Here is a 26644-nt window from a genome sequence, read left to right as displayed (position 1 = left end):
CACTATTCAACAATTTGTTCATCCGCGCATGTAAATTAAAAAATATTTGTAAAAGTGAGAAGTTATCAGTAAATGATTTAGTTTTTTTTTATTTATTTAATTTTTTTTACATTAAGTCCATCTCCACAAATGTTAAGAACGGCTTTCAGAATAAACACCCACAACCTCTCCATGTTAACAACGGATTTCGGAATAAACACCATTGGGGGGGGGTCAACATACCCATCCGCAAATACAAAAAAAAAGAAAAAAAAAGTCGCCATTTTAAAAGAAATTTAAAATCAAATGTTTGTAAAAGTGAGAAATTATTAATAAATGTTGAGTAACATTTTTCGGTGCTAATACAGAGAGTGATCCGCGCTATTTTTTAAATCGTATTTCCACGTTTAATTAAAGTTTTATGTTTTTTTATTCAATTGCAAGGTTAAAGTACAGAATAGATACAAAACACCCTCCCCTCCCCATGTTAAGAATGGTTTTTTAAATAATAAGGTTATTATTTCAACACGGATCACTCTTGCATGAGTACCCATTTTTCTTTTAATATTCATAAAAAGTAAAACTTTTTTCAAAATAAATAAATAAATGTCTGCAAATGTGACAAATAATCGTTTAGTTACAGCAACGTCAGTAAATAAAAGATGTTACGTGCGGGGTGGGGTGGGGGACTAAGGGAGCGACTATTTTTTTTCTGCTTGTCGCCCAAGGAGTATCAAATTGTAATTTTTTTTTTGTCAAATAAATAAATTTAAAGCAATTGTTACAATAAATAATAGATAGCAACTTCGTTAATTTTACGACTCGCCCCAGCATATTATAAACACCCTAACTTCCATATGTTAAAACGGCTTTCGGAATGAACACCCCCCAATCTCCCCATATTAAGAACGGCTTTCGAGGTTTATGGAAGGGCGTGTTTTTTTTAACATGGGGAGGTTAGGGTGTTTATAACACGTTGAGGCATGTCGTAAAAATGAAACAGTTTAGAAAAAGTTAAAACAAACTTTTTTATGTAAACAAAAAAAGAAAAGAAACTAAACAATTAAAACGTAATGTTTCATGAGTGAAAAGCCTTAACATAAATAAAGGTATTTAAAATTTAAAAATTGGTAAGTACATAAATGAATTTAAATTTTTTGTGCTAATGCAGAGAGTGATCCGCGCTATTTTTTAAATCGTATTTCCACGTTTAATTAAAGTTTTATATGTTTTTATTCAATTGTAAGGTTAAAGTACAGAATAGGTACAAAACATCCTCCCTTCCCCATGTTAAAAATGTCTTTTTTAATAATAACGTTATTATTTCAGCACGGATCACTGTCTGCATGAGTAACTTTTTTTTGTTTACTTATCCTGTAATTCGAGAGTAGTTGAAACGGAAGTTACCAGAAATATTATTGGGCAGTCTCGCAGAAACGACTTCGAAAAATATTTATATTTTCATTAATATTTTTATAATTCGCAATGTAAAATTATTTTAATAATATGCAAACATTCATTGACTTTACAGATAGATTTTCTGAAAATTTCAATTAAATTGGTAACATAGAAATATGGTTTTATTCACGTTTAACGAACCAAAATTACATTTATATATATATATATATACATATATATATATATATATATATATATATATATATATATATATATATATATATATATATATATATACTAGCTGTACCCGGCCACGCGTTGCTGTGGCCCAGTTTGTTAAAATGGGACACATTCCTCAAGAAAAATTGCATTTTGTTCGTTTATTACTTTTATTATTTTTTGCAATTTTTTGAATCAATAAAAGTTGTTATTTTTTTTCTCCAAAAAAAGATTAATTTTTTACCATAAATTGTTAGGTGGAAGTTTTTTTTTCAGGAAAACTTGCACTTTTTTTTTTAAAGAAATTTGTCAGTAAACGTTTCTCTGAAAACGGAATTTTTATTATAAAAAGAACAGATGAATGCTTTACATGAACACTGTAAATAGTTATGTGAAAGTAGAGAAAAATTTGAATCTTTTTTCAAGAGAATGTACAAATTATTATTTTTAACAGATGTTCAGAAAATAAACAGAAAATACTTCCATCATTAATTATGCAAAAAAATAAATAAAATGTTGATTTAGTGTTTCAACATTATGCTTATAAATTACGATAAAACTTGCTGAGTATGCGCTGTTTTACGGCTGTTGTAAAAATGGAACGGAAACTTAAATTTCGCTTCGTTTTAATCTTTCTTAATTGTTTAATTGTGCCCCCCAACGAATATAATCAAAACAGTAACATTCAACAATTGTACTTTATGTATATAAAACACAAAATATTTATTAAAAAAAAAAGTTAATAACGAAATGGAAACAATTGCATTTTAAACGAAAAAGTCAGTTTGGTATATCTTTTTGTTATTTTTCACATAAGTCCAGCTTACCATTCACATTGGAAATGTCGATATTTATAGGTTGTAGGGTACGTTTACAACGAATAAACACTCCAATCTAGTAGATGTATCAGAATTTTTGTAGGAATTTTTGACACCCCTATCACGAAACTGCGAATAAAATTTAAAAACTCGTAATTTCTCTTTTAAAAGTGGGTTGTTTATTTTCTTTATGGATTATATTTCCAACATAAACTATTAAAGTTGTTTAAAAAGTAATAGAAATATTTTTTTTAATTTTTTAAAAAACTAATGAATTTTACGAACTCAATATTTTTCAATTTTTAAACTTTAAAAATCTATCAAAATTTTCTATTGATTCTATATTTACGATATTTTCAGCGTCAATGTGTAATTTTATGCCCTTTCCAATAAACCGAATATAATATTTTGGACAAACGGTTTTTTAATTCACGCCCCCCCCCATTTTCAAGTGTTTTTTAAAAAGTAAATAATTAATTTACTCACCAAAGTTTTATATATCACAAATTGAAGAGAAAAGGTCAATAAGTAATATATTCAAATTTAAAACAAAAAAGTAGTGTTTTTTTAGAAATTTACCTGTAAAGTTCGAAGTTTAAAACCTTTTTTTTAAACCACGTTGTTCGTTTTTTCTTTTGTTTTGTTTTTTTATGAAACCTTGGTCCTTGCTCCTTTAATTGAAAAAAAAACTAGGGCTTTAATTACATTTTTCGAGTAGTTGTAAGCTTGGAAAGACAGAGGGTCGAATAATTCACGCCTCCCATGTTGAAATGTCTATTAAAAAGTAAATAATTTACTCACCAAAGTGTTATGTATCACAAATTGAAGAGAAAAGGTCAATAAATAATATATTCAAATTTAAAACAAAAAAGTAGTGTTTTTTTAGAAATTTACCTGTAAAGTCCGAAGTTTAAAACCTTTTTTTTTTTTTTAAACACGTTGTTTTTTTATGAAACCTTGGTCCTTGCTCCTTTAATTGAAAAAAAATAGGGCTTGAGTTACATTTTTCGAGGAGTTATAAGCTTGGAAAGACGGGGTGGAATTATTCATTATTTTTCACGAAATTTCTGACACACCTACCAATCTACCCATGTTAACAACGGTTTTCAGAATAGACACCCCTAACCTTGCCAGCATACCCGAAAAGCTATAAAAGTTGACGTGTCGAATGTGAACGATGAGTTGGATGTAATGTAAAAATGTACCGACTTTAAAAGGGAACGAAATTCAAATTTCCGTTCCATTTTTACAACAACCGTAAAGCAGAGCATTCTATGCAAATTTTACCTAACTTACTGTATTAATGCTATTTTTTAAGCAAAAAAAAAAAAATATTTAGGTTTGGCTATAAATTCCTAAACTCATTTCACCCTAAATAATTTAGGTGACTGAAATAGGAATCTAATTGAATATTTAATTTCCTGAATAGTATGCGAGAATTCGTTTTTCTTCGAGTTATATCGAATTCATTAATATGGACTTTAGGGGCTTTTTTCGTAATGTTACTGTAAAAATTATTTTTTATTGTTACAAATTACGATGCTTTATTTATATAAAAAAAGCAAAAATAAATTCTTGCGTTTTTTATTTACTACTAAAAACCATAACTTTAGTAAAGGTATTTTTTGTTTAAACAAAATAAAACATTTTCACTAAGAGTTAAGTAAAAATAATTAGTGCATTATATTCTGCGATCATTATTTGATAAATACTGCAATTTTCATTGAAATTGGTTAATTTCCTAATTTTTGGTGAATTTTTAAGTAAAGAAAGGGGTCAAAATGTTTATACACTTTGAGCGTCGGCATTCATTTTGTGTGTACGTACCATTTTTCGATGAATATTTGATAGGAAAGCGACCATGTGTGGTTAATTTAAATTAAATTTCAATCACATGGTTACATTATCAATAATCATGTGATTAAACCCATTGAAAATTTACCGATATTGTAAACACATTCTGTTTACATTAAGCCTGTAGTGTTTTTTTAGTGATGCCGTGTTGGCAACTGAGATTTTAAAAAACCCGCGAGATCAGGAGAAAGAAATGTCCAGAAAATCGCTAGATTTTAAACTTTTATCATCTGAAATTTACAAAAATCGCTAATTGCCCCCCCCCCAAACCTCCATATTTTAACTTCCTACCATAAAAAAAATATAAATATAGTATATTCAATATATAAAATGTTCCGAGTTTTCTCACTATATGTTTCTGGAATTATATTGAAGCGGTTAGCTCCCCAAAAGGCTTACATATTTTATTAGCTAGTTTTACCTGTTTTTTTTTCAGAGAGGGTATTTTTTTTTGCAAGGAATAAATCATAAACTCAAACTTTTTATAATAAAAGTTAAATTGAAATATACTGCAAATTAAACATTACAATAATGGTGCAACATATTTTGAAATTTGAAAAATAAAAAAAACAAAAAAACTTTGTTTTAGCAAGTTAAAAGTATTCAGGTTGGTAGATAATTAAATTTTTTTGCTGTTGTTTCTTGCATTTTACAATTTCGACTAAATACTTCTAAATTAAGCAGGGTTGCTTAGATCGTATTTTAAACTAAACTTCGGAGGTTGGAATGCCCCCCCACCTAAAATGTACGTGGAAAAATCGATTTTATAGCGAGATCTAAGAATGGTCAGCCGAAAAAAAGGTGAAAAACAAAACAAATACTCAATAAATAATTGTTACCAAAGGCAATAAATGCTACTTTTTTTTTTACTTACATGAATGAGTTTATTTTATGTTTGAAAGTATTTTCAAGCGCTTTTCTTTATTTTTTAATATAAAACTGCGGGTGTGTGGGTGCGAAATATCTCCAGATTTTCTAGAATTCCCCACTAGATTGCAAACGAAATCTCCAGATCTAGCAGGAAAACCGCTAAATTAGAAACACTGGTCACGTGACAGGAAGCGGTAATAAATAATTCTCCCTAAATAAAAAAATGACCTATCGGTACAAAGAAAACCACCTATTTATCATAGAAAAATTAAGTATAATGTTATAATTAAAAAGAAATACATAAAAACACACATGGATATAGTAAACATATTATACCAAAACGTGGATGCCATCCGTCCAGTGGTTTTTTAGACTATTAACTGCGAATGAACCAAGAGTTACATTATATATATATATATATATATATATATATATATAAAGTTGAATGTGTGTGTGTGTGTGTGTGTGTGTGTGGTCACGAATAAGCTCCTATATGGTTGACTATTTTAAAAAACTGATTACATATAATGATAGAAGATGTATCGAGACACAGGAATGGGTACGTTTGATCTGGCAGAACAGTGGTTCATTAAAATTGTGGGGTCTGCGTTCGCACCTGGTCCACAAAGTATGGAAATAAAAAAATTTAAAATTAAAAAAAAACGTTTACAAGTGTTTTTGATGTAGATGTACATAATAAGACTTTGATAAGTATGTTTTAACTTAAATAGGGATGGTATAATAAAATTCTGGGGTCTGCGTTCGCGTCTGGACTCCATAGAATGGAAATAGGCACAAACTTTAATAAAGACTTTTCATATCTATCTGCGTAAGTATACTTTGATAATTATTTTTCAGTTTGAAATAATGGGGTGTTAAATAATTAATATTATGGGGTGTTCGTTCGCGCCTGACCTCCATAGAATGGAAATATGTCACAAAGTTTAACAAGGTTTTTTAATATAGATCCACAGAATATTGTGATAAGTGTTTTAATGTGAACAGGTATGGTGTAATAAATTATGGGGTTTATCTATTTTATTTTTACTTTCATCTTATTTTGCTTTGGTTTTGATACCTCCAAATTCGAAGCTATCTCTTTACAACCCTTCCTTTTCATACCCTATCATACTTTCATAAATCAGAGTCCTTTTTACTGTAGGCTGTTTTTTAACCCAGTCAACGACGGGTACTTTTGCTAGTATATATATACTAGCAGACTGCCCGACATTACCGGTAGTAAGATACGCTTAAATATGGTATTTTAATTCATGCAGATTAAATATTTATTATTATTGAGCCAATTTTTTTATCAATTATTATAGTGTACCTAATATATAATAGTGATATTAAAAGTAAAAAGAAAACATGAGTTAGGTGCCATCAGCTAGAATCAAAGCTGAAACATACAGCTTTCCAGCCTCATTCATTAGCCTTTGAGGCACGCCCATATGCATATAAATAGTTCAAAAGTAACATTGTTTAATCTATGAATGTGAGTTTGTGCATGTAAACATGTTTGTAAACACGTGTCAACGTCAACTGCCTTGATTTCAATTTTGACCTCTTAGTAGGGATTTTGCCGACTAAAAACCAAATCGCAAGTGTGTCACAGGTCCAAATACTCTATATATCAAATTTCAGTCTTGTGGACTAAATATTCATAGACGAGTTTGATAGAGACTTTTCAGTGACATACTGACAATGTCATATTACTATATCTATATAATTATAAAACTCAAATGACCTTGTAACGAGTGTTGTAACCCAACATCCGGTTTACGACTTCCGGTTGCGCATGCGTACATAATCAACCCGACAATAAAACGTATTTTTTACTGTGTACGTTTGCAGCGTTCCAATTGTTTTTTTCGCGATTAAATTAAAAGATATATGAAAATTTGAATTAACTTTAAGTATTATGGTATCTGGGTACTTGATGACGAGTATGGACCCTGCGCAAACATTAGTCTATTTCAGGCCATAAAAAATAATAATAAAATGCCAAAGAAAATGCTAAATTGATTTTAAATACTTGCATCTACGATGCAATGTAGTGTTTGTCATCAGGAGATGCCTCTCATAAAGTATCGTGACATGAAGATTTTTCGGTGCAAAATTTGTATGTCAGAAGACATCCAGTAAAAAAGGATTTTTATTAAAAAACTCTTAGTTAACTTTACAAAAATTTATAAAAATTGTGTGTCTGGTCTCGACAGATCACTGGTGTTGTCGCTGCTTATCTATGCGAATTAAATGTGACTACCATTTATCAATTTGTCATTTCCTTGGGCTTAAATTTTTTTTTTTTTTTTTTTGGCCTGAAAAAGTTTTTCATGACTAAATAGACCAATGTTTGTGCAGGGTCCACACTCGGCATCAAGTGCCGGTATCTGTTCAGTGCACATTTACCTATGAGTATGGCAAACCACTTATAATTCAATGGCTGTAAGTTTTTATTTTCAAAAATAAATAATTATAAATATAACGACTCATAGAAATCTATCTATATTATTTTTTCATTTTAATATACTTTCATAGAAATGTTTCTGTTGTGTCACAAAAAACTATTTTCTTTACGTCACAAGTGTCACGCTCATGCATTAATTCCATAGCTAATATAACATACTGACCCAACGGGTCACGGGTAGTCTAATATATATATAGAGAGAGAGATAGAGAGAGAGGCAGACAGACAGGTAGACAGATGGACAGACAGACGGATAGTTATATAGATATATATATAAAATATTTCCGTATGCTGGACGTTTTCGTCTTAAATTCTCTGCAATTATGCATTATTCAACGTAATAGTGAAATAGAACCAATCGTCTAATAAGAACCCATAAAAGATGAATAAGTAATTAACGCTCGTTTATTTTCAAAGGAATATGCAAACTACTTAACCATCATGTGGTCGATCGCATATCCATAACTGAATATATTAAAAAGTTCGTTTTAATCATTTTTAAATAGAAAAAGTAGGTTTTTAATATCAATGTCAGAGTGTCAACTGTATATATATATGTGTGTGTGTGTGTGTGTGTGCTAGCAGACGGCCCGACATAGCATAAGTTTTGACTCTTCCTAATCATTCTTTCATTTGTCAGCGTGACATCTGTAGCACAGCCAAGCCAGGAGTCATACTATATACGATATTGTATAAGTTTTTAATCAAATTGAATTTTGAATTTTTATCAGTTTGCTTAATTCATTTACCATCATAGAAATTAATTGTGACCGGAAATTGGACTTTTGAGGATAATGAGAAAGTGCTCACTACCCCAAAGAGATGCTCATGTCCATAACGCATGTATATTTCATGCAACAAGAGATCCGAATAAATGAGTTAAAATAGGTTTAATTTTTTACGATGCATAGGTGATTGGTAATAACATTTTTTTTAATCAACTTTTTTACATCGAATTTTTATATTGTGTTAGGTCATCTGTGAGACTTAAAGATAATTTTGTAGTTGTTGGCTTTGTTCCATTTCTTTTATGCAACCATGTGGAAGATGTAAATGGAGCAGATGTTTATTGATTGTGACTTTCCAGAATCTTTGCATCTATTCTTATTGTTTGAAATTTTTTGGTTGAGTTGATTATAATCAGGGGGAAATATTTCGCAAAGATAAACTACTTTTGGGTCAAGTATTTGGAATATATTGGAGAAATGCTCTGAACATTTAACTTTAAGAAAGTACATTTAAACCTACTTTTGTGTCATGTTTTTAGCGACAGTCTTTGACATTCTTGCATTTTAAAGTTTTAAAGATTTATTATATGTTTTAACTGTATTGTTTATGTGTTTATTGGAGTTTTTATGTTTATATGTAGCTGGAGTTTATTAGAGGAATGCTTTGAGAATTCAAATTTAGTGAAATACAGAGGCTGATGCTAGTGTGATTGCAAGAGTTTGAATTGAATGAATTAAGTTCAGAAAATTTCTGCCATTACAAACCAGCAGAGCACTGTTGATCAAGGGAAGAATCTGACAGGCATGTATATTCAGTGTGATGGTGCATGAAAGACTTTGCCAGGAAGGATTGAGGACATGTGTGGCATGGAGAAAAATGATATGAGAATGATACGGTAGATATGTAATCTGAGTCTAAATGCCACGCTTAGATTTCATGACTTAAGACAGTATAAGGGGGTGCAGAGCTAGAAACTGATGGTACGGTCGTGTACTTTCTGAGGCTTTGGATAGAAATCCTCTAGTATAATGAATTGGAGAAAAGGTAATTATACTAAAGTGATTATGTGATGATAATCATTTAAATAGTCGTGAAGAGTTAAGAAGGATGGAAAGACTAAAGAAAAAAAAAGCAGTAACTAGACCTCAACTTGAATGGTGTAGAGAATACTGGAACCTTAGGGGGATTAATTGGCACCCAAATCCTAGAGAAGATCAATTATTAGTGCTAACAAGAAATCAATGGTAAGCGGCAGTTACAATAGCGCAAAGTCATTTCCTATGTTTATCAAAAAAATTGGAAATTACTGAAAGTCTGAGGAGACGTTGTCACTCAGACTCCAGGCAACACCCATCGTTATTATCATGAAGCAATCACTGATGATGACCTGTTTGAAACTCTATCTCTACCACAGCATAAGGATCGTACCACTTGATAAAAACAAAAAGACAAAATCGTGCACAAAGTTTGTTAGAAGGAAGACAACACAAACAAGAAAAAAGTGAAACAGTTTCCTTACCTGTAGTTATTGTGCTCATAAGAAAAGAATCTTGAATATAATTAAAATCATTTGAGGCATTTTCTTGCCTTGCTGAAGTTACAAACAATACCACAATTACCTGAAATACAAAGTAAAACATAAATATACAATATCTATATAAAAAATGTGTTCATGTAAACGTTTGGTATTCTTACCAATAAAAGTTGACATTTATGATGAAGAAAGAAAACAAAGTTTGATTTTATTTTTTAAATATTTTACTTACTGTCAATGTAAGAAACTATTGCGTTTAATATATCAAGATCGCCTCAAGATCGTTTTTCCTGAAATTTGCATGGTTTTTTTATACTTTTTCCTTTCCCTTTAATAATTTTTATATCAATATACTATTTTCTCATATCTATAAATTGAAGCCTAAAATTAAACTCTTAGGAAAATAAAATCCCCCCCCCACCTCGATATTGTAGAAAATGCCTTGGACACCCAGTATAACAGTAGAGAATTCTTTATTTCCTGACTACTTGTTAACTGGCATTGACTCAACTGCTCCCTTAGCCTATTTCAAAGACTAATCTAACTTCACGTCCAAACCCAACTATCAAGACCACCATGAACATGGAATATGTGCCTACATACGGGATAGCTTTCCCAGTGGCAGGGACATCTACAAAGAAGACCCCAAACATACATACATGTGCTTTAGAGTAATACTTACAGCATAGCATTTATATTTGTAATCCAAAATGATGGAGTTGCTATCTTTGAGAGTATCGCTGAGAAATTTGATCACGCTCTATTCACTCATGAAGGGAGCTTTTGTCATGATTTCTCACTTACTTACTACCTAACACAGTTGTCAACCAACCCACTTCAGTACCCGATGCTGAGGGGCAATTTGCAAGTCTAGATCTTTTCCTAACAACATGCCCTCAACTCTGTTGATCCTCAGTTCTATATCCACTAGGATCTTCTGATTACTCTATTATCCCAGTAAAGATAAAAACAAAGTATAAGAAACCCCAAACATCTCTCTCCATCTAACAATGTATTGATATTTGATAGCTGAATGGAACACGCCTGCACTCCATGTTTAAAAAGATCTCTGTAGCATCCGATCTTTTTTAAAATTATGACCGTCCCTTTAAGTGCAATTGTTTTAATCCCTATTGCACTTGATTTACCGGGTATATTTGTCAGGTAGTTTTGAAAATTCTTTTTTATGAGTTCAGTTGCTCTTATAATTACTGGAATGATAAAGGTTTTTCAAAGAGTCGAGGTTCTTTTCATGTCATAAATTAGTTTCTTTTTATGCCATACATTAGTTTCTTTTTATGTCATGCATAAATTACATTGATATTTTGTTATCTTTTCCTTCTCAGCTCTGTTTAATCCAGCATCATTGGGGGACACTAACTTCTACTAAGGTTGCTTCTTTCTCTTTCTTGTCCCAAATCACTATATCAGGTTTTATAACTCCGTTTCCTAGGTACGTACCTGTAGGGATTGCATAGTCATAGAGGATGGCATATGACTTATTTCTAACTGTTCTCTCTGGTATATGGACCCAGAACTTGCTACTGCATTCAATATTCAACTTTTTACAAATCGTCCAGTTAAGATATTTACACACTCTATTGTGTTGCATCGTTTAGTAACCATTCCCCAACAGAATTTTACAGCTGAATGTCAAGTGACTCACATTCTACTGCTGGTGGCTGAACCTGCACTTGTTGTCATTGCTAAGACCACACATTTTTTTTAAGTGTTGGTCATCAAGTCTTGGTCTTGGGCAGCCATTATAACCCTGTTCTGATCATAGTGAAGCGATCCTCTTTTTAGCTAGTCTATAGATCCTTCCTTGTCTATATAATCTTAAGTGAATTCATCCAGAAAATACTCGACACGCTGTTGTTTGGCCCATTCTTCTAGTTTTTTTGCAATAGGAGTTCTTGATGTTCTTTTGGACAATTCTTTTGGGCTATTTTCATAGCAGACATGTTTTCTGATTCTCTCTCATCTGTAAGACGGTCTTGTCCAAAATGTTTGACTAGTTTTGTAATGAAGGTTGTTCTACTGTTTTTTATGTTGGTGCATCATTTTGAGTTTGGATTTTGGGAACTCATCAGATATGGCGCAGAACTAACGATAGTAGCACACTGTTGATGGTCAATCTCTGAGAAACCCATATCTCCTGCTCCTCTGGGCAGATATAACCTAGACAGACACTGGTTTATGCATGTTATTCTGTACAGTATCGACATTTTCTGCATTTTTATGTCTAGTCTGTTTATGTCCCTTTGTGGTCAGTTGACAATATCAAAGCTGCATGTTATCACAGGCATGGCTTGTTTTTGTTTGTAAGTTCTGTTTTACAGATTCTCTTTACATAGTATATATATTCACTGCCAATTTTTTTTTATCTCATCTTCCAATTAAATTTAATAGGAGGAGTTATGACTTTATAAGTCTTATATAACATGATCTAATATATAAATATAAAACTCCATCTCTACATTTGTGGTCTATAGCTTTATCAAGAAAAACGCTAGATATAAAAATCAGTTTTGTTAGTCAGATGAGGTAAATATTAGTTGATGTTATTAGAAATAAATAATTAATTCATAATCGCCTTCATTGACTTTGCATGATTTAATGTGTTTTGTTAAATGTTTAAAATGATTAAACTTACTGTCAAAGAGAAAAGGACTCCCTTGCATAAGGTAAGCACAGAGATTAAAACTCTGATATAGCTGACAGCAAAAATTACGATGAAAGCAAGACACCAAATGAATACAGGAATTATGTATACGTACCTGAAATTAGGATGAAAAGAAATGAATTATCAAAGAATTTGTTCGCTAATTTTTAATATTTTTTGATTTTAACTTTATATATATATATATATATATATATATATATATATATATATATAGAGAGAGAGAGAGAGAGAGAGAGAGAGAGAGAGAGATAAAGAAAGAGAGAGATTACTTCTGTTGCTACTTTAAATATCTTTCAATCACATTTTCTTAATCCTTCTGTCATGATAATTACTCATTTGCAAACAACTTCTCTGTTTAAAGTTGAATTCACCTAAAACATCCAACATCATTCAAAGCAGCTTTTCAGTTAAATAACACGAAATACAAAAATGGCCAAGAGAGATTTAATTAAGATTAATGTCATAGCATAACTAATTTTCAAGATTAGCAACCATTCTCAATTATGCACGCTTCTATATTGAGGAAAATAAAATACACACATTTCGTCTTATCTAGTCATTCATCATCTTCATTCTATTCTCTCATCCGAACCCTAAATAATCAAAGCCGTCATTACGTTCTTGCACGCTTTATCTGAAACTTCGATGTTAGGCCCTCCTTACTACTTGTGAATTTTAGCTTACCATTGAAGGATCGCTAAGTGAAAGATCATCCCTTTTTATCACATAACAATCATTATACAAAGATGAAGCGAGAACCTACCTCTATGGAATTTTTTTGTACAATGATTTCAATGCAACACTTTACTCCACCATTCTCACCAAACTGAATTTTCTTCTTGCTACGAATGTTTTACAAGAAGGAGATTTAAGCTCAGTCGGGTACGTTACATAGACACAGTTAAATTTTTCAAATGTTTTTAGTGTAGGAAAGTATCGTACCCCTCTACCCTTCACGACATTCCAAACAAGGCTGCATCCTTGGTTTTTTAGCAACTGTGAAAGAAATCAAATTAATTCCATTCTTTATGTGTATAGCAGAATTTCTGTCAACCAATCGTATCTTTTCAAAGCATTGTGTCAGCAGCTGCTGACTAAGCAGTATATAAAGGATGTATCTGTTCATGAATCATGAACTTTTAACGTTTGCTCAGGATTAGATTATGCTACCTCTGATCTTTTTCATTTCTACATTTTGATATGGTTTCACAACTCTGACGCATTTACAAGCAGATGTCATACTTACAGATCACAACTATTGTTAAAAAAAGTTTAAATAAAGTCTAGATGTTATTGCGAATTTTAAGTAGATTAAAAAAAGTGTAATGATAGCAAACAAAAAGTATAAAAAATATAAAATAAAATGTTCATACTTGATTCCAAGTAATTCGCCAAAGGATTCACTTCCTGCAAGTGCATAAACAATCAGAAAAGTTACCCTAAAACATAAAAATATAACAATTTATTCAATTAAATATCAGCTTCATATTTTCCAAAAATGTATATGTAGTTATCTCCCTTGCACTAGTCAATTATAAGTTATTTCCCTTGCATTAGTCAATTATATATTATCTCCCATGTAGTTATGCAACTTTTCAAGTAGGTCAAGTGGGAGATGGAAAAGAGTTTTCTCCTTTTTTATTTATGGACAACATCTGTAATACAAAAACTAAAACCACATGACCGAAAGATAAATATAGACAAATATATATTTAGTGTGAAGAAACTACAGTTTTGGGAACACCAAATTGATAAAGGCGGAATTACACTGCCTAAAAAGATAGAAACGGTACAACAATTCCAATCATCAATTTCATTTTGTCAGTTGTGTGATACGACGATGTGTTCTCTCAACGTTTTGTGCTGTGGATTTATTTTCTTTCATCTTCTCTTCTGGCCGTGTCATCGTCTCTCACACTGCCAAGGGATGCACAGCGGCTCACAAGTATATAAAAAAATAAATACAATACAAAAAATCCATTTCTAACACATTCTGAAAATATCTGTTGGATTCTGGATGTGTGTGTGTGACACCATCAACCCTCTACACGCATGTCCACATCTACATTCTATCGAGGCTCTGCTCGTCAGTTGATGTCAGCTCATCTCAATCTCATAAAACTCTCTCAGTCTAGTCAAAGTGACGATCTGCTTTCAACTGTATTTAAGTGGAAACTGTTAATATATTAAGACAGGGGCATTTACTCTTTGTGGAACTCTTCTGCTTTTCTTTACAGGAGGACATAAGCAGGAGCAGACTCGGTGAAGGACAAACTGTTTCATTGATGAGCGATTGTTGTTAATAAAGCATCCTGTTTCAAAACCCTAGCATTATGTTTTCTACCAGTATAGGTTTATAAAGGTTTAACACAAACTGCCCTCAATTGTTGCAAGCTGAAAACTGTCTGTAAACCATCTCCAACTGTCATAAACTGTCGCAAAACCCACTGCCACTCCTGAAACTTACTCTAAAATATTTTGACAGATCTTTCCCTTCACTGTTACACCTTGATCAACAATCCCATTCTAATTTTCTTTTGCATTCGTTAGCGAACAACTTCCTACACCTTTGTTGTGCTGATAAACTTATTTCCTCTTGTTTGCTATATTTTTCTTCTTTTGATTTTTAATTCCTTACATTTTGAGGCATGGAGGAATGCCGATAGTATCATAGTTGCTACAATGCATAGAATTTGTCAATTATCATCGCTTCATCTAAAACTGTTTTAGACAAATATTCTACAAAACAAAGCAAAAACAAAATAAATAAGAAAACTTGCACTTAACAGAGAATCACTTAATTTATTTAAAGACAAATCTGCATAAACAAATTTTACCAAACTAATATACCTTACTGACAATATACTTGAAAGCAGGCCATTTACAATCCACGCAGATCCAAAAAAATCAAAATGTGCCTTAAATTAACCTTATAACACAGCATTAATTGCTTATATTTCCTTTTTCAATCCGGAATTTCTTAGATTGTGGGAATCAGCAAGTTTCATTTCTCGACTTATTCTAGACAACACTGATAAGGCTGAGTGAAGGAATGCTGGTCATTTTGTTATAATGGTCAACATTACCGTAAACTTTTGACCATAAAACAACATCCTGAAAATCCATTAGCTGACATTTGGAGTGAAATATTTTCTCTAGCATTCTCTTTTGACCCAGGACTGTACTCTACTAAACCATGTGTTTGATAGGACGGTGCAACACTTTCTTTGAAGCCATGTTCCCAAATTCATGTATTTGGAGATTTTAATGTCCACTACATAAGTAGGTTTCCTTTCTCGAGCTACACAAACACAGCTTGTATCAGTACATGTAATGCCTCTATTGCTCACTCTCTATCACAAACCGTTAGTTTCTCAACCCATCTTTCAGATCATAAGGATCAACAAGCCTTATTTCTCGACCTATTCTTGACAACACTGATAGAGGTTGGATGACAGAGTCCCATAGCTCACTTGGGTATGTGACAATGGTCGTCATCAATATAAACCTCTAACCAAAGTCCCATTACAAGAACCCACAAGATATGACGAACAGACTATTTGAAAATTTCTCCGAGGTTTAACATTTTCTCTCCCTGCTAAACACAAATGAGGAAACCCAATGAATCAAAACAGCCAGAAAAGCATTTATCGCCATGCGAAAATTCTATAGTAAGCCTCTCTCTCTTCAATGGTTCACTTTAACTTGTGTAGCTGCTATTGCGTATAGACAATAAGAAAATATTCCATCATCTTAACTGTCGTTATTCAGAGACAAAAGTTCATAGCGTCAAGAGACCATTGCAAGAGTCAAATAACCGCAACCATACGAAGATGAGTGGAAAACATATTAAGTTAGAAAAATTAGGAGTTTGTAATTTTTGGAAAATCTAATAATGTGAACAAAGAACAACAAAAAGTTCATTTCCTCAGGGGTCCATTCTGAGCCCAACTCTCTTCCTGATCTACATTAATGATCTTCAAATCATATCCTTACATCATTCGTAGACATTTTTTCTGACAACACTACTATCTATGGTAGCACATCTAAGACTGTACACAATCAAGTTCTCTCCAATTCTCTCTTCTCTGATCTTGAGCAAGTGGTACAATGGGGAAAGAGGTGGCTTGTTACTTTTAATGCATCTAAAACCAAGCTTTTATCTTTACATCATCAACGCTCTGATCCCCATCTGGCATCAATTGAAATGAATGGCTCTCGTCTTGGGGAGGCCTCATGTTTTGACAAGCTTCTGGGCTCCTGATCTTAAATGAAACACTTACATTAAATCCGTTGCCAAGGCTGCTGGAAAAAGGGTGGGATTCTTCTATCAATCCAGTAGATATCTCACTGCTGATGAAATTCTCTATCTACATAAGAGGCAGGTCCGTCCAAGGATGGAATACTGTTGCCACATCTGGGCAGGAGATGCTAGAGAGGACTTATCCTGCCTTCATAGAGTTCAAAATAGACTTTGTAGCCTCGTAGGGGATGTCCTTTTCTCTTCCCTGCAACCTCTTTCTCAAAGAAGAGATGTAGCGAGTTTGTCTCTGCTTTATCATTATTTTCATGGCAAGTGCTCGACTGAGCTCCAATCTATGCCCCCCCTCGCCAAACTTTCACAAGAAACACCCGTCTAGCAGAAAACACTATCAACAATTTCCCCCACTCTTTATCTGTGCCTAAACCTAAACGTAGATTCCATGAAAAAAGCTTCTTTCTTAGAACTGCACGCCTATGGGATTGTCTTCCATTTTCCTGCTTTCCAGCTGACTACAATATGGTTATCTTCAAGTCTAATGTAAACAAGTTTTGTATGAGCCGTTTCATATAAGTATACAAATTTACCGAATTTCCATTACTAACGGTCACTATATTGTCCAATTTTCTACTGTAGACTCTTTAACCCTTATCATCGAGTGGCCTCTTGGTCTTGATAAGTGGTGATTCTTATGTAAAAAAAAAACAAAAAAAATACCATTACGTTGTTTTCAAGGCAACAGATAAAGCTGCTTGCCAAACGGTTTGCTTAAACTCCACCTTGAACTCCAAAACCACTTCATCTCAATTTCCACAAGAGACAGAAATCACACTTGATGATCTGGTCATCACATTTACCACACCCTAGATATCATGAAAATAATTTGACATCTCCAAAGCATACATACTTCATCTTATCCATGCTATAGTAATAAAATATGCTTTACTGAACTGGCTCATGTCCTCTCCAAAGCCTAGAACCAATTCCTTGATGAATCTTGCTTCCCTAATAGTTGGAAAAGTGCCTATGTGGTACGAGTTTTCAAGAATTCTTATGAAAGAACTGACCTGCAAAAATATCGTACCAAAGAGTCTTCATTAAAAATCTTTGAATCATTAATCTATAAACCTAAGACAGTTGCACTTGTCACATCAAAAATCTTTGACAAAGGCCGGCATAATTGTATTGTTTTGCGAACGATTCACTTTAATTCTTTTTTATTTTGGATAGATTTTTTTGCATTTATAGTCATGTGATTTGATACCAAATGATATGAAAAACTAATGAATCAAGTTGGAGAAAATCAGAAAATCAGCAGACATCAGTATTTTATATTTAATAGGAACATTTTTGAATATTTGTATAGAAAATAAATGTAAACCTATAAACATATATTGCACTTCTTTAGAATAGTTACCCATTTAAATATTAAAACATTGCACATGATATAGAATGAATGTTACAAAATATGCTTAAAAATGTCAATTATATATTAATTGGTACTCACAGGTCGATAATCACTAAGGCATCAAAAACATATTTAAAACCATAACCAAGTAACAGTTCTCCTAAAAGATGGAAGTCAGGTGGTTTTATCACATCCTGCTTGGAAAGTATAGCCTGGCCTGAACAAAAAATAAAAAATAAAAATATAATTATGTAAAAAGAACAAATATTCATTGCAAATAACATTAAACGTTTGATTAGAGTTTAAACTTTTCAAAAGCAATTAAACATTTTTAAACTGATGAATAATAAACAATAGATAAGCAACAAAATTTTGACAAATGTAAAGAAAGTTTACCTTCATTTTTCGAATGATCTTCAAGTGTTTCATATATATTGGCATTCGACTTTTCCTTTGAGGGTAGCAATTTAAAGAAGAAAAAAAGAATTTTTAAATCATTGTGTATATTAATAGCTGAAGAAATTTTATTGTAGATTTTACTTTACTTCATCCAAAACAAGGCACATTTCCACTAAGACATAAAGAAGACTTGCGCAGCTAGATGTTTGTTCACATTACATTTAAACTTCTGAATCAACAAAGGAAACAAGGATCAGGAAGAGAATTCCAAAGGCTAGTATTTCGAGAAAAGAAGCTATTCACCATCGGAGGCAAGATGTGTTTTACTAACAAGTAGACGTCCCCACCATGCATAATGGGTTTCCTGTAACGCATTTCGAGAAAAGAAGATATTATAGTAGAAATTTTCCCGTATCTGGGGATCTCAACTGTGAAGGAATGGAATTTAGTAGGCATGTGTAAATAGTAGGCTTGTCGGTTGAAAACTAAGAAATTTGAGATTATAAATGTATTATCATTGTTCTGAAAGCAGATTGGATCATTGTGTTTAGAGCATGTTATTAGTGGAAACTCAAATTTTATTGATGATTTGATAGCGTGTTTGACAACCGTTGTGAATGATATTACACAAGTTACTTTGGAAACATCGCCACGTGAGCGTGAATTCCTATGTTTAGACGTTGCTATGTAATGCCGAATGATGAAATATATTAGTTTTTGAAAAAAAAAAAATTATAAATATAAAGAAATATATTAGTTTTTGAAAAAAAAAAATTTATATAATTTTTTCTGCTTTTTTAGCGACTACCCTGCACATTACTATGTACAAGATAAATTCTTAAGCTAATTAACCGATCAGTATAATCTTTGGAACACAATCACTATTCTTAAGGTGTCGTAATGTGGGCTATATTTAGTTGTATTTTATTTTATGCTAAAACGGTAAGAAGGAGCTGGAAAAAAACTCCGATTTTTGTGAAATTTTTAATAAGAGGTATTAGACATAAACTAATAAATATTCTCCAAATTTCAGTTTCTCTGAAGTATTTTTAAAGGGCATAATATGAAGTATTTTTAAAGGGCATAATATGAGTACAAACATTTGAAAATTCAAATATTTCAGTTTTACATTAACGGGTATTCTTGTGTTCTTATAAAAATCTATTTACAAAAAATGTATTAATATAAAATTTTAATATTGATAATTTGGGTAAAAATATCCCAGCCTTAAGCGAAATATTGATGAGAAACATGTTAAGTATCATTTAAATTTATGAATTTTTCAAAAAATTTACTTCATGGAGATTAGAAAAATATGAAATGTAAGTTACACTTTCCCCAAAGATAAATTTGTGTGCGTTTTTTTTTGTTTGTTTTTGAAATCGATAAAATGTTTGAAATATTTCTAAATGTGTTGTAAATAATGTGTATATTTGGCATTCGTGCCTTATTAGTTTGGTTGATAGCGCGAGACTTATTAGATATTATTAGGGGAGGTTGATTTATAGAAACATTCTTCTTTTCCTAATCTTTAATTGGTTCAGATTTCTCTTTAAATGCACCATTTAACTCATATCTTGAGTAACATTCAAGTGTAAACAAAGCAAAGAGCCACTTGGATTCAAAGGCCTACTATTTGAATGAAAACTACAGGGATATGTAGGGAGTTGAACAGCGAAGTATTTGTTTGCATTACACTTGAACTTCTGCATGTCATTACAGTCAGGAAAGCAGGGACTCGGGTGGGAATTCCAAAGTCTAGCAGTTGGGAATTTACTGCTTGTCAGGTTAGTCGGGGGTATTTACGTCGAGAGGGTACAAGTACCTTTAATTCGTCATAGCTCATTCGATTAAAATACTTGTAAAACGGTTTTCTTATGGGATGATTATCTTAAGTTAATTATTACGTCAGTAGCGTAGCAAGGCAGAGACAAAGGAGGGGGCGATCCGCCCCGGGCGGCACGTGCCCAGTGGTGGCATTTTGATAGGGTAAAAAAAATAAAAAAAATAAATGAACGGTAAAAAAAAAATCTATAATTTTATGCCGAAAACGTTGGAAAACATCGGAACTTTTGGAGGTATCGGCATCAGAAAAATGTGTCCCTATTTTACGAGCGGCACATGCCAGGGGGCGGCATTTTGAGAGGGTAAAAATAGAAAATAGAAAAAATAAATAAAAGTTAACAAAAAATCTGAAATTTCATAAAAAAAATGTTTGTAAAAAATCGGAACTTTTGGGGGTAACGGAATCGGAAAAATGTGTTCCTAATTTGCGATTCCAAAACCGATTGTTACAAATTTTTAATTTAATTTTTCATTATGATAAATATTTATTGTTTTTAAATTATCACTAAAACTAAAATGATAATAACATCAAAATTACATATATATTTATATTTTTAAAGCAAAGTTTTAAAAATTTGCATAAATTCTCTAGGTAACCTTTCAAAGAAAGCAGTTGATTTACATGTTCCAAAAACTTAAACGAGACATTTTTGTCAAGAAAAATACTTTCAAACATCACTGATAATCAACGGAAAATTAGAAACAGAAAATAACGTAGTTTTGGAATTGTAGAAGCATTAAGCAAGTACGAAATAAAATTCGACTGAAAACAAATTTTTGAGCGTCATATCAGGAGATATAATTTTAAATGGGAACGAAGCGCTACACCTCAAGTACTATTTAAGTGGCTTTCTTTTCGATAGTTTAAATACTGCTGAATTTCTGTAAAGTTTTGAACAATCACGGAGTAATTGATTGTTTTCAAACTATTAACAAAAATTTATAATTATTGACATATTTATGATTAAACCGAAATTTAGTATGATGAATTAATTCTGGTAATGTGATTTTAAGTTTTTATTTTTTTTTTTTTTTATTAATATAATAATTGTAAAAGATAATACAAGAAAAATCTCCTTAGAACGTGTACCTAACTTAGAAAAATCTCCTTAGGATGCGTACCTAACTTAGAAAAATCGACTTACTTCCTTTCTAACAAGAGTAAATATTTAAAAATATGTATATTTCTGTGAGGGCCATTTGAATCCTATTTAAAAGTATATCGTCTTTAAGAATGGTCTTAAATTCTCTATTCAATTGACATTTATTCCGTAGATGCTTGATTTTCATACCTTGCCAAAATTAGTTCCCCGGTGTCTAGTTTTCCTAAATTTAACTAAAATAAAAATATAAAAAGTGATTTTTAATGTTTTTGATTCATTTGGGATTTTATCTGTTTTTGCTTTAATAAGCTGGTGGGTTTTATCCGGTGTCTTTTGTCCGATCCCCTAGGTGTATATATGTATATATGAATACATGTATATGTATATATATGTATGTATACATATGTGTATACATGTATATATATATATATACATATATATATATATATATATATATATATATATATATATATATATATATATATATATATATATATATATATATATATATATATGGATACATGTGTATATACTAGTGATGGGATGATTCAAAAAAAATTTTCCCGATTCCTATTCAATTACTGATTCTGTGTTAAATTCATGATCCGATACGATTCCCGATTTGGATTCCGACTCTTTTTAAATATCTAAATATTTAATTATTTATTTGTTTTCCTTTTTTTTCGAATTACTCTGAAACCTCATATCTGCATATATTTTTGCGAACAAAAAAATAGACTTAGTGTGTGTATGGGAGAGACATATATTAAATATATAGGGAGGTTCTAAATATTTTTCTCGAATGTTTTCCATTTAATTGATTGAAAATAATGAAACAACTAAAGATGCATTTCTCTTTTAAAACAAAGCCGATTTGCATCTGTTATTTGGTGGTAAAATGCTATTTGAATATTTCATAATCAATTGAAAATAATTAACGATCTTTATGCAAAATAAAACGGTATAGGAACAGATTAGTTAGCAACGTCCCCTCTCCATTTTAATCATGAGTTTCTAAATAACATAGTTACTATATAAAAAACAATTATTAACTTCAGAACGGATGTGAATGTATTCTTAACTAATCTATACGTTCTCTTTACCAAACAATGTTCATGTGTTTACCCTAATCATCAATATTTGCCCGGTTATTACTACTGACAAACAAAAAAGCAAGATACAGATAATTAGAATAGAAATACGTTTTACTAATATTGCAAGAATTTTAGACTAACACCCTTGGCTAAAAATGATATTATCCTTTTGTTTTATTCAACCTTCATTTTGTTTTATGCGATTGCATATGGACACCTTGATAATCTTACCGGAAAAAAGCACAATTATTTATAAATTTAAACTTTCATACATTAATTTAATCTTAAATGATGAATAATCATCATTTTCAGGCTACTCTAACATTGTAGAAATGTTCTCTAACCCTAAGTCTGACTGGCAAATTTGTAAAACTATGCGCAATCGTTTAGACCCCCCAAAGCTTATAGAATTTATTTCCATGAGGAAAATAATAATTTTTGGTTAGTGTTCTAAAATGCTACAATGTCTCTGAAATGAAAAATCATTTTATGTTCAATTAATATTGAAGCGGATCTCCACCCTATATTCTTAAATAATTGTTTTGTTTGTTTATCTTTCAACCAAGTTTTTTAAGGCATAATCGCTTAAAAGATATATCTTGTTTTATTTTGGAAGGGTGACGTAGCAGAGAGACTCAATATACTACCACTACTACTTGTAAGTTCTTATATATTATAAGTTTAAATATGAAAAATATGATAAAATGTTATAAAAATAGTAATTCTTTTTTAATCGAAAAAAAAATCAGTTTCAATGTATTTAGAATAGATTTTTTAGAAATGCACTTACATTTTAATGTTGACAAAATGTCCGTGTCTTTCAGTGGAAACAAACCACCCAAAGGTTCAATGTTAAAGAGAGGTGCGAGCGAACTAATGTCCATGCAAGCAGGAAAAACAATAGAAATTCCAGGAAAAGATGACCTAAGCTAGGCCAACGAAAATAAACAATGGAATCCCCGGTCTTGTAGCGACCTGGATTCATGACGTCAATCGGTCATGGGTCAGACCGAAAACCAGCAAAAGTTGGCGAGGAAATGGGTTAAGCAGTCGAAGAGATAGCAATAAAAAGGAGATAGCAACAAAGCAACAGGCAGACAGTCAGAGAGATGAACAGCTGCGGGACACAAATTGGCACAGTTTGCGACCACCCCCACCACGAACACACCACCGCCGTCATTGTATTGAAGTGTGTATATTAAATATATCGTAAAATAAACTAAGTCTTTTTTATAAACAAAGTGTCTCGTATTCATTGATAAATGAAATAACTGTTCATTTTAATCGCTAGATGATCACCAGCCAGACATGTATGTAAATGAAGAATTTACTAGTAGTCTCGATGTTATTGCTTCTATACCCATCCAAGCTTAATTTTACAATCAGGCAGAGGGTAAGTTGCAAACTGTCTTAGGTGCCGGCGTACTCACTAAGTCAAAGTTTTAAGTAGAAAGAATCAAAGAAACTTAACGGCGAAATGTTTTTCAATCGTAGGTGTGAAAATTCACAAATTAATTTCAAATCCAATTCAAAGACAAGCTTTTTCACACTTTTTTTGTCCATTTCTTGTAATATTTGCTAATGTTTTGTAATATTTGTTAATGTTTTGTAATATTTGTTAATGTTTTGTAATATGTGTTAATGTTTTGCAATATGTGTTAATGTTTTGTAATATTTGTTAATGTTTTGTAATATGTGTTAATGTTTTGTAATATGTGTTAATGTTTTGTAATATTTGTTAATGTTTTGTAAGATTTGTTAATGTTTTGTAATATGTGTTAATGCTAACTGTTGTGTCTGTATCTGAAACAAAAATGTAGTAGGCAAAAAAAAAAAAATAAATAAATAAATGTTCTGTCAGCAACAGTACAACTTCAAAATAGTCAATATCGCCCACCTCCAGAAGAGAGGGAATTCCTGTCCGTGATAACCGTGGTAAAAGAAGACACACTCCAATCGCCAGAAACACCCACACACACAGTTTGCAGGACACTGCCGACTCGTCTCTAGCCTCCTGCTTTTATAGTGGCCGGGAATTATCCATTTGCATAATCACATGAGACAGAAACGTGATTTTCCAAGAGTTGCATGGGGTAAACGCTAATAAAAACCCCCGGACGCCATCTTGGAATTCTCTTTTCCCCCCAACCGGTGACACAACAGACGTACCCGAGGTAAGCTCTTTTTCCCCTCATTTTAGTTATTGCTACTTCTGCTACACTCCCCCCTGATCTCATGATCACAAATGGGGCAGGGGGACAGTCGTCTCTGTCTGGTACTTCTCTGAAGAACCGGAGGCAGCACTTCCTCCCTGCCATCCTCCTCATCGCCATTATTGCCACCAGTCTGCTCCATAGGCGGTGTTTCACAATCAGGGCAGGGGGGCAGTATTCGTTTCTGTTGGGTACTCCTTCGTAGAGGCAAGACGGGTGGTCCTTCCTCCGCTTCTTCAGTATGTACATTATATGGCTCAAAATCCTCTTCGTCGTCCTGCATCATACTCTCTGTCTTTTCAGAAGACATCATACTGTCTGAGTCTCCCTCTTCCTCCGATGTAACAACATAATGGCGAGGGCGCAAATCCTTCACGTGACGAGGCACACCGTCCACCAAAATTGACTGAGGGCTGATCACCTTGGTCACCTCACCCTTGCCGAACCTCGTGGTACATCGATTTTGTGGTCTTCTGACCTATACGCGATCTCCAACCTGGTAAAAGCTGTTCTTGGGACCTGGGGACGCAGTTGCGAGATTGGTCTCCTTTACTCGAACTTCGTATTGATAAATCCTGTTGGCAGGCGCAGTGGAGGGAGATGTGTCGTCTCTTGGTGTGATGTTATACCAGTAGACAGCCTCCTGTATGGGACAACACATTCTAGCCGCTATTCGTTTCACTGTACGATGACATCGCTCCGCTATGCCATTCCCGGCTGGAGCGTATGCACAACGGAATCGCAAGTGAACTCCCCATTTACATGCAAATGCTTGGAACATATTGCTGCAGAAAGCTGTGTCATTGTCTAAAAGGAGTTCATGCGGCGCGCCACGCTCGAGAAACACTGCCTCCAACTGATGAATCACGCTTGCCGAGTCCTGCCTTGCCAATTTCCTCCAAATGGAGAAACGCGATGGACCACAGTCTGCTAAAGTTAAAAAATGGAAGGTGCCATAATGCGTGATATCCATTCCAATTCTCTGCCAATTCTCGTTAACTTCCAGCTTTCCCTTTTCCCACCTGACTGGCGCTGGGTCAATGGACTGACATTCCTCGCATTTCTGTATGACCGTTCTGACAGTTGCTTTTGTCGTGGTTGGACATCTTCTCCTGACAAAGTAGGTAGTGCGTCGCATCCCCGGATGTCCACTATCTTTGTGAATAGCCATGATTTGACTCTCATCCAGCTCGTCTGTGTGGACCGCGCCTATCACTGGGTCAAGACCGTTTTTCTTTTTCATTGCCTCAAACCACCGCTGTGGCACTCGTGTCAGTCGGTCAGCAATGTTTCGTGCTGATTGAACCAGCGTCACATCCACTGTCAGCCCGTACTCTTTCACGAGCTCCTTAAGAGTGCTTAATCGCCTCCTAATAAGCATCTCGCTTGCTGCTTTGGTGCGTACTCGCGCCTTTCCAGTTAGCGTGTCCGAGACCCAATGGTATACGCAAACAGAATCTGTCTTTATGTGTAGCACCTTGCTCTGCCACTGGAGAGCCAAATTGATGCCTTTCAATACGGCATCCAGTTCAGCCAAGTTGATATGTTGAGAGTCATCTTCAGGTCGCAGCCAACATGCATCTTCAAGCACATTTTCACACATCTCCAAGGCTGCCCCAATTGCTAGGGAGCTAGCATCGACCCATACATTCAGCTCTTTGCCGTCCACACACCAATTTCCCTGTGCCGGATCGTTCTGCTGTGCAGATTTTAAGGTTTCGAACATCATACGATGTAGTACGGCGTCCCTTGCTTCATCATCCC

General features: G+C 32.9%; 1 protein-coding gene across 1 annotated transcript in view; it reads right to left on the bottom strand.

Moving 5' to 3' along the window:
- Positions 1-26644, bottom strand: part of LOC145291075 (uncharacterized) — a 115125-nt gene that overhangs the window by 61287 nt on the left and 27194 nt on the right. The window contains exons 6-9 of the mRNA XM_080136589.1: positions 18326-18443; positions 13931-13996; positions 12528-12651; positions 9857-9956 (exon numbers count right to left, since the gene is read on the bottom strand). Coding sequence (XP_079992715.1) covers positions 9857-9956; positions 12528-12651; positions 13931-13996; positions 18326-18443 — 408 coding nt within the window. The remainder of the gene's footprint in view (positions 1-9856; positions 9957-12527; positions 12652-13930; positions 13997-18325; positions 18444-26644) is intronic.

This window comes from Euprymna scolopes, chromosome 12 (assembly GCF_053919585.1).
Source record: "Euprymna scolopes isolate OS-2025 chromosome 12, ASM5391958v1, whole genome shotgun sequence".
NCBI classification, from domain to species: domain Eukaryota; kingdom Metazoa; phylum Mollusca; class Cephalopoda; order Sepiida; family Sepiolidae; genus Euprymna; species Euprymna scolopes.
The sequence above is the reverse complement of the archived record's forward strand: the minus strand, read 5'-3'. Positions and strand labels throughout refer to the sequence as shown.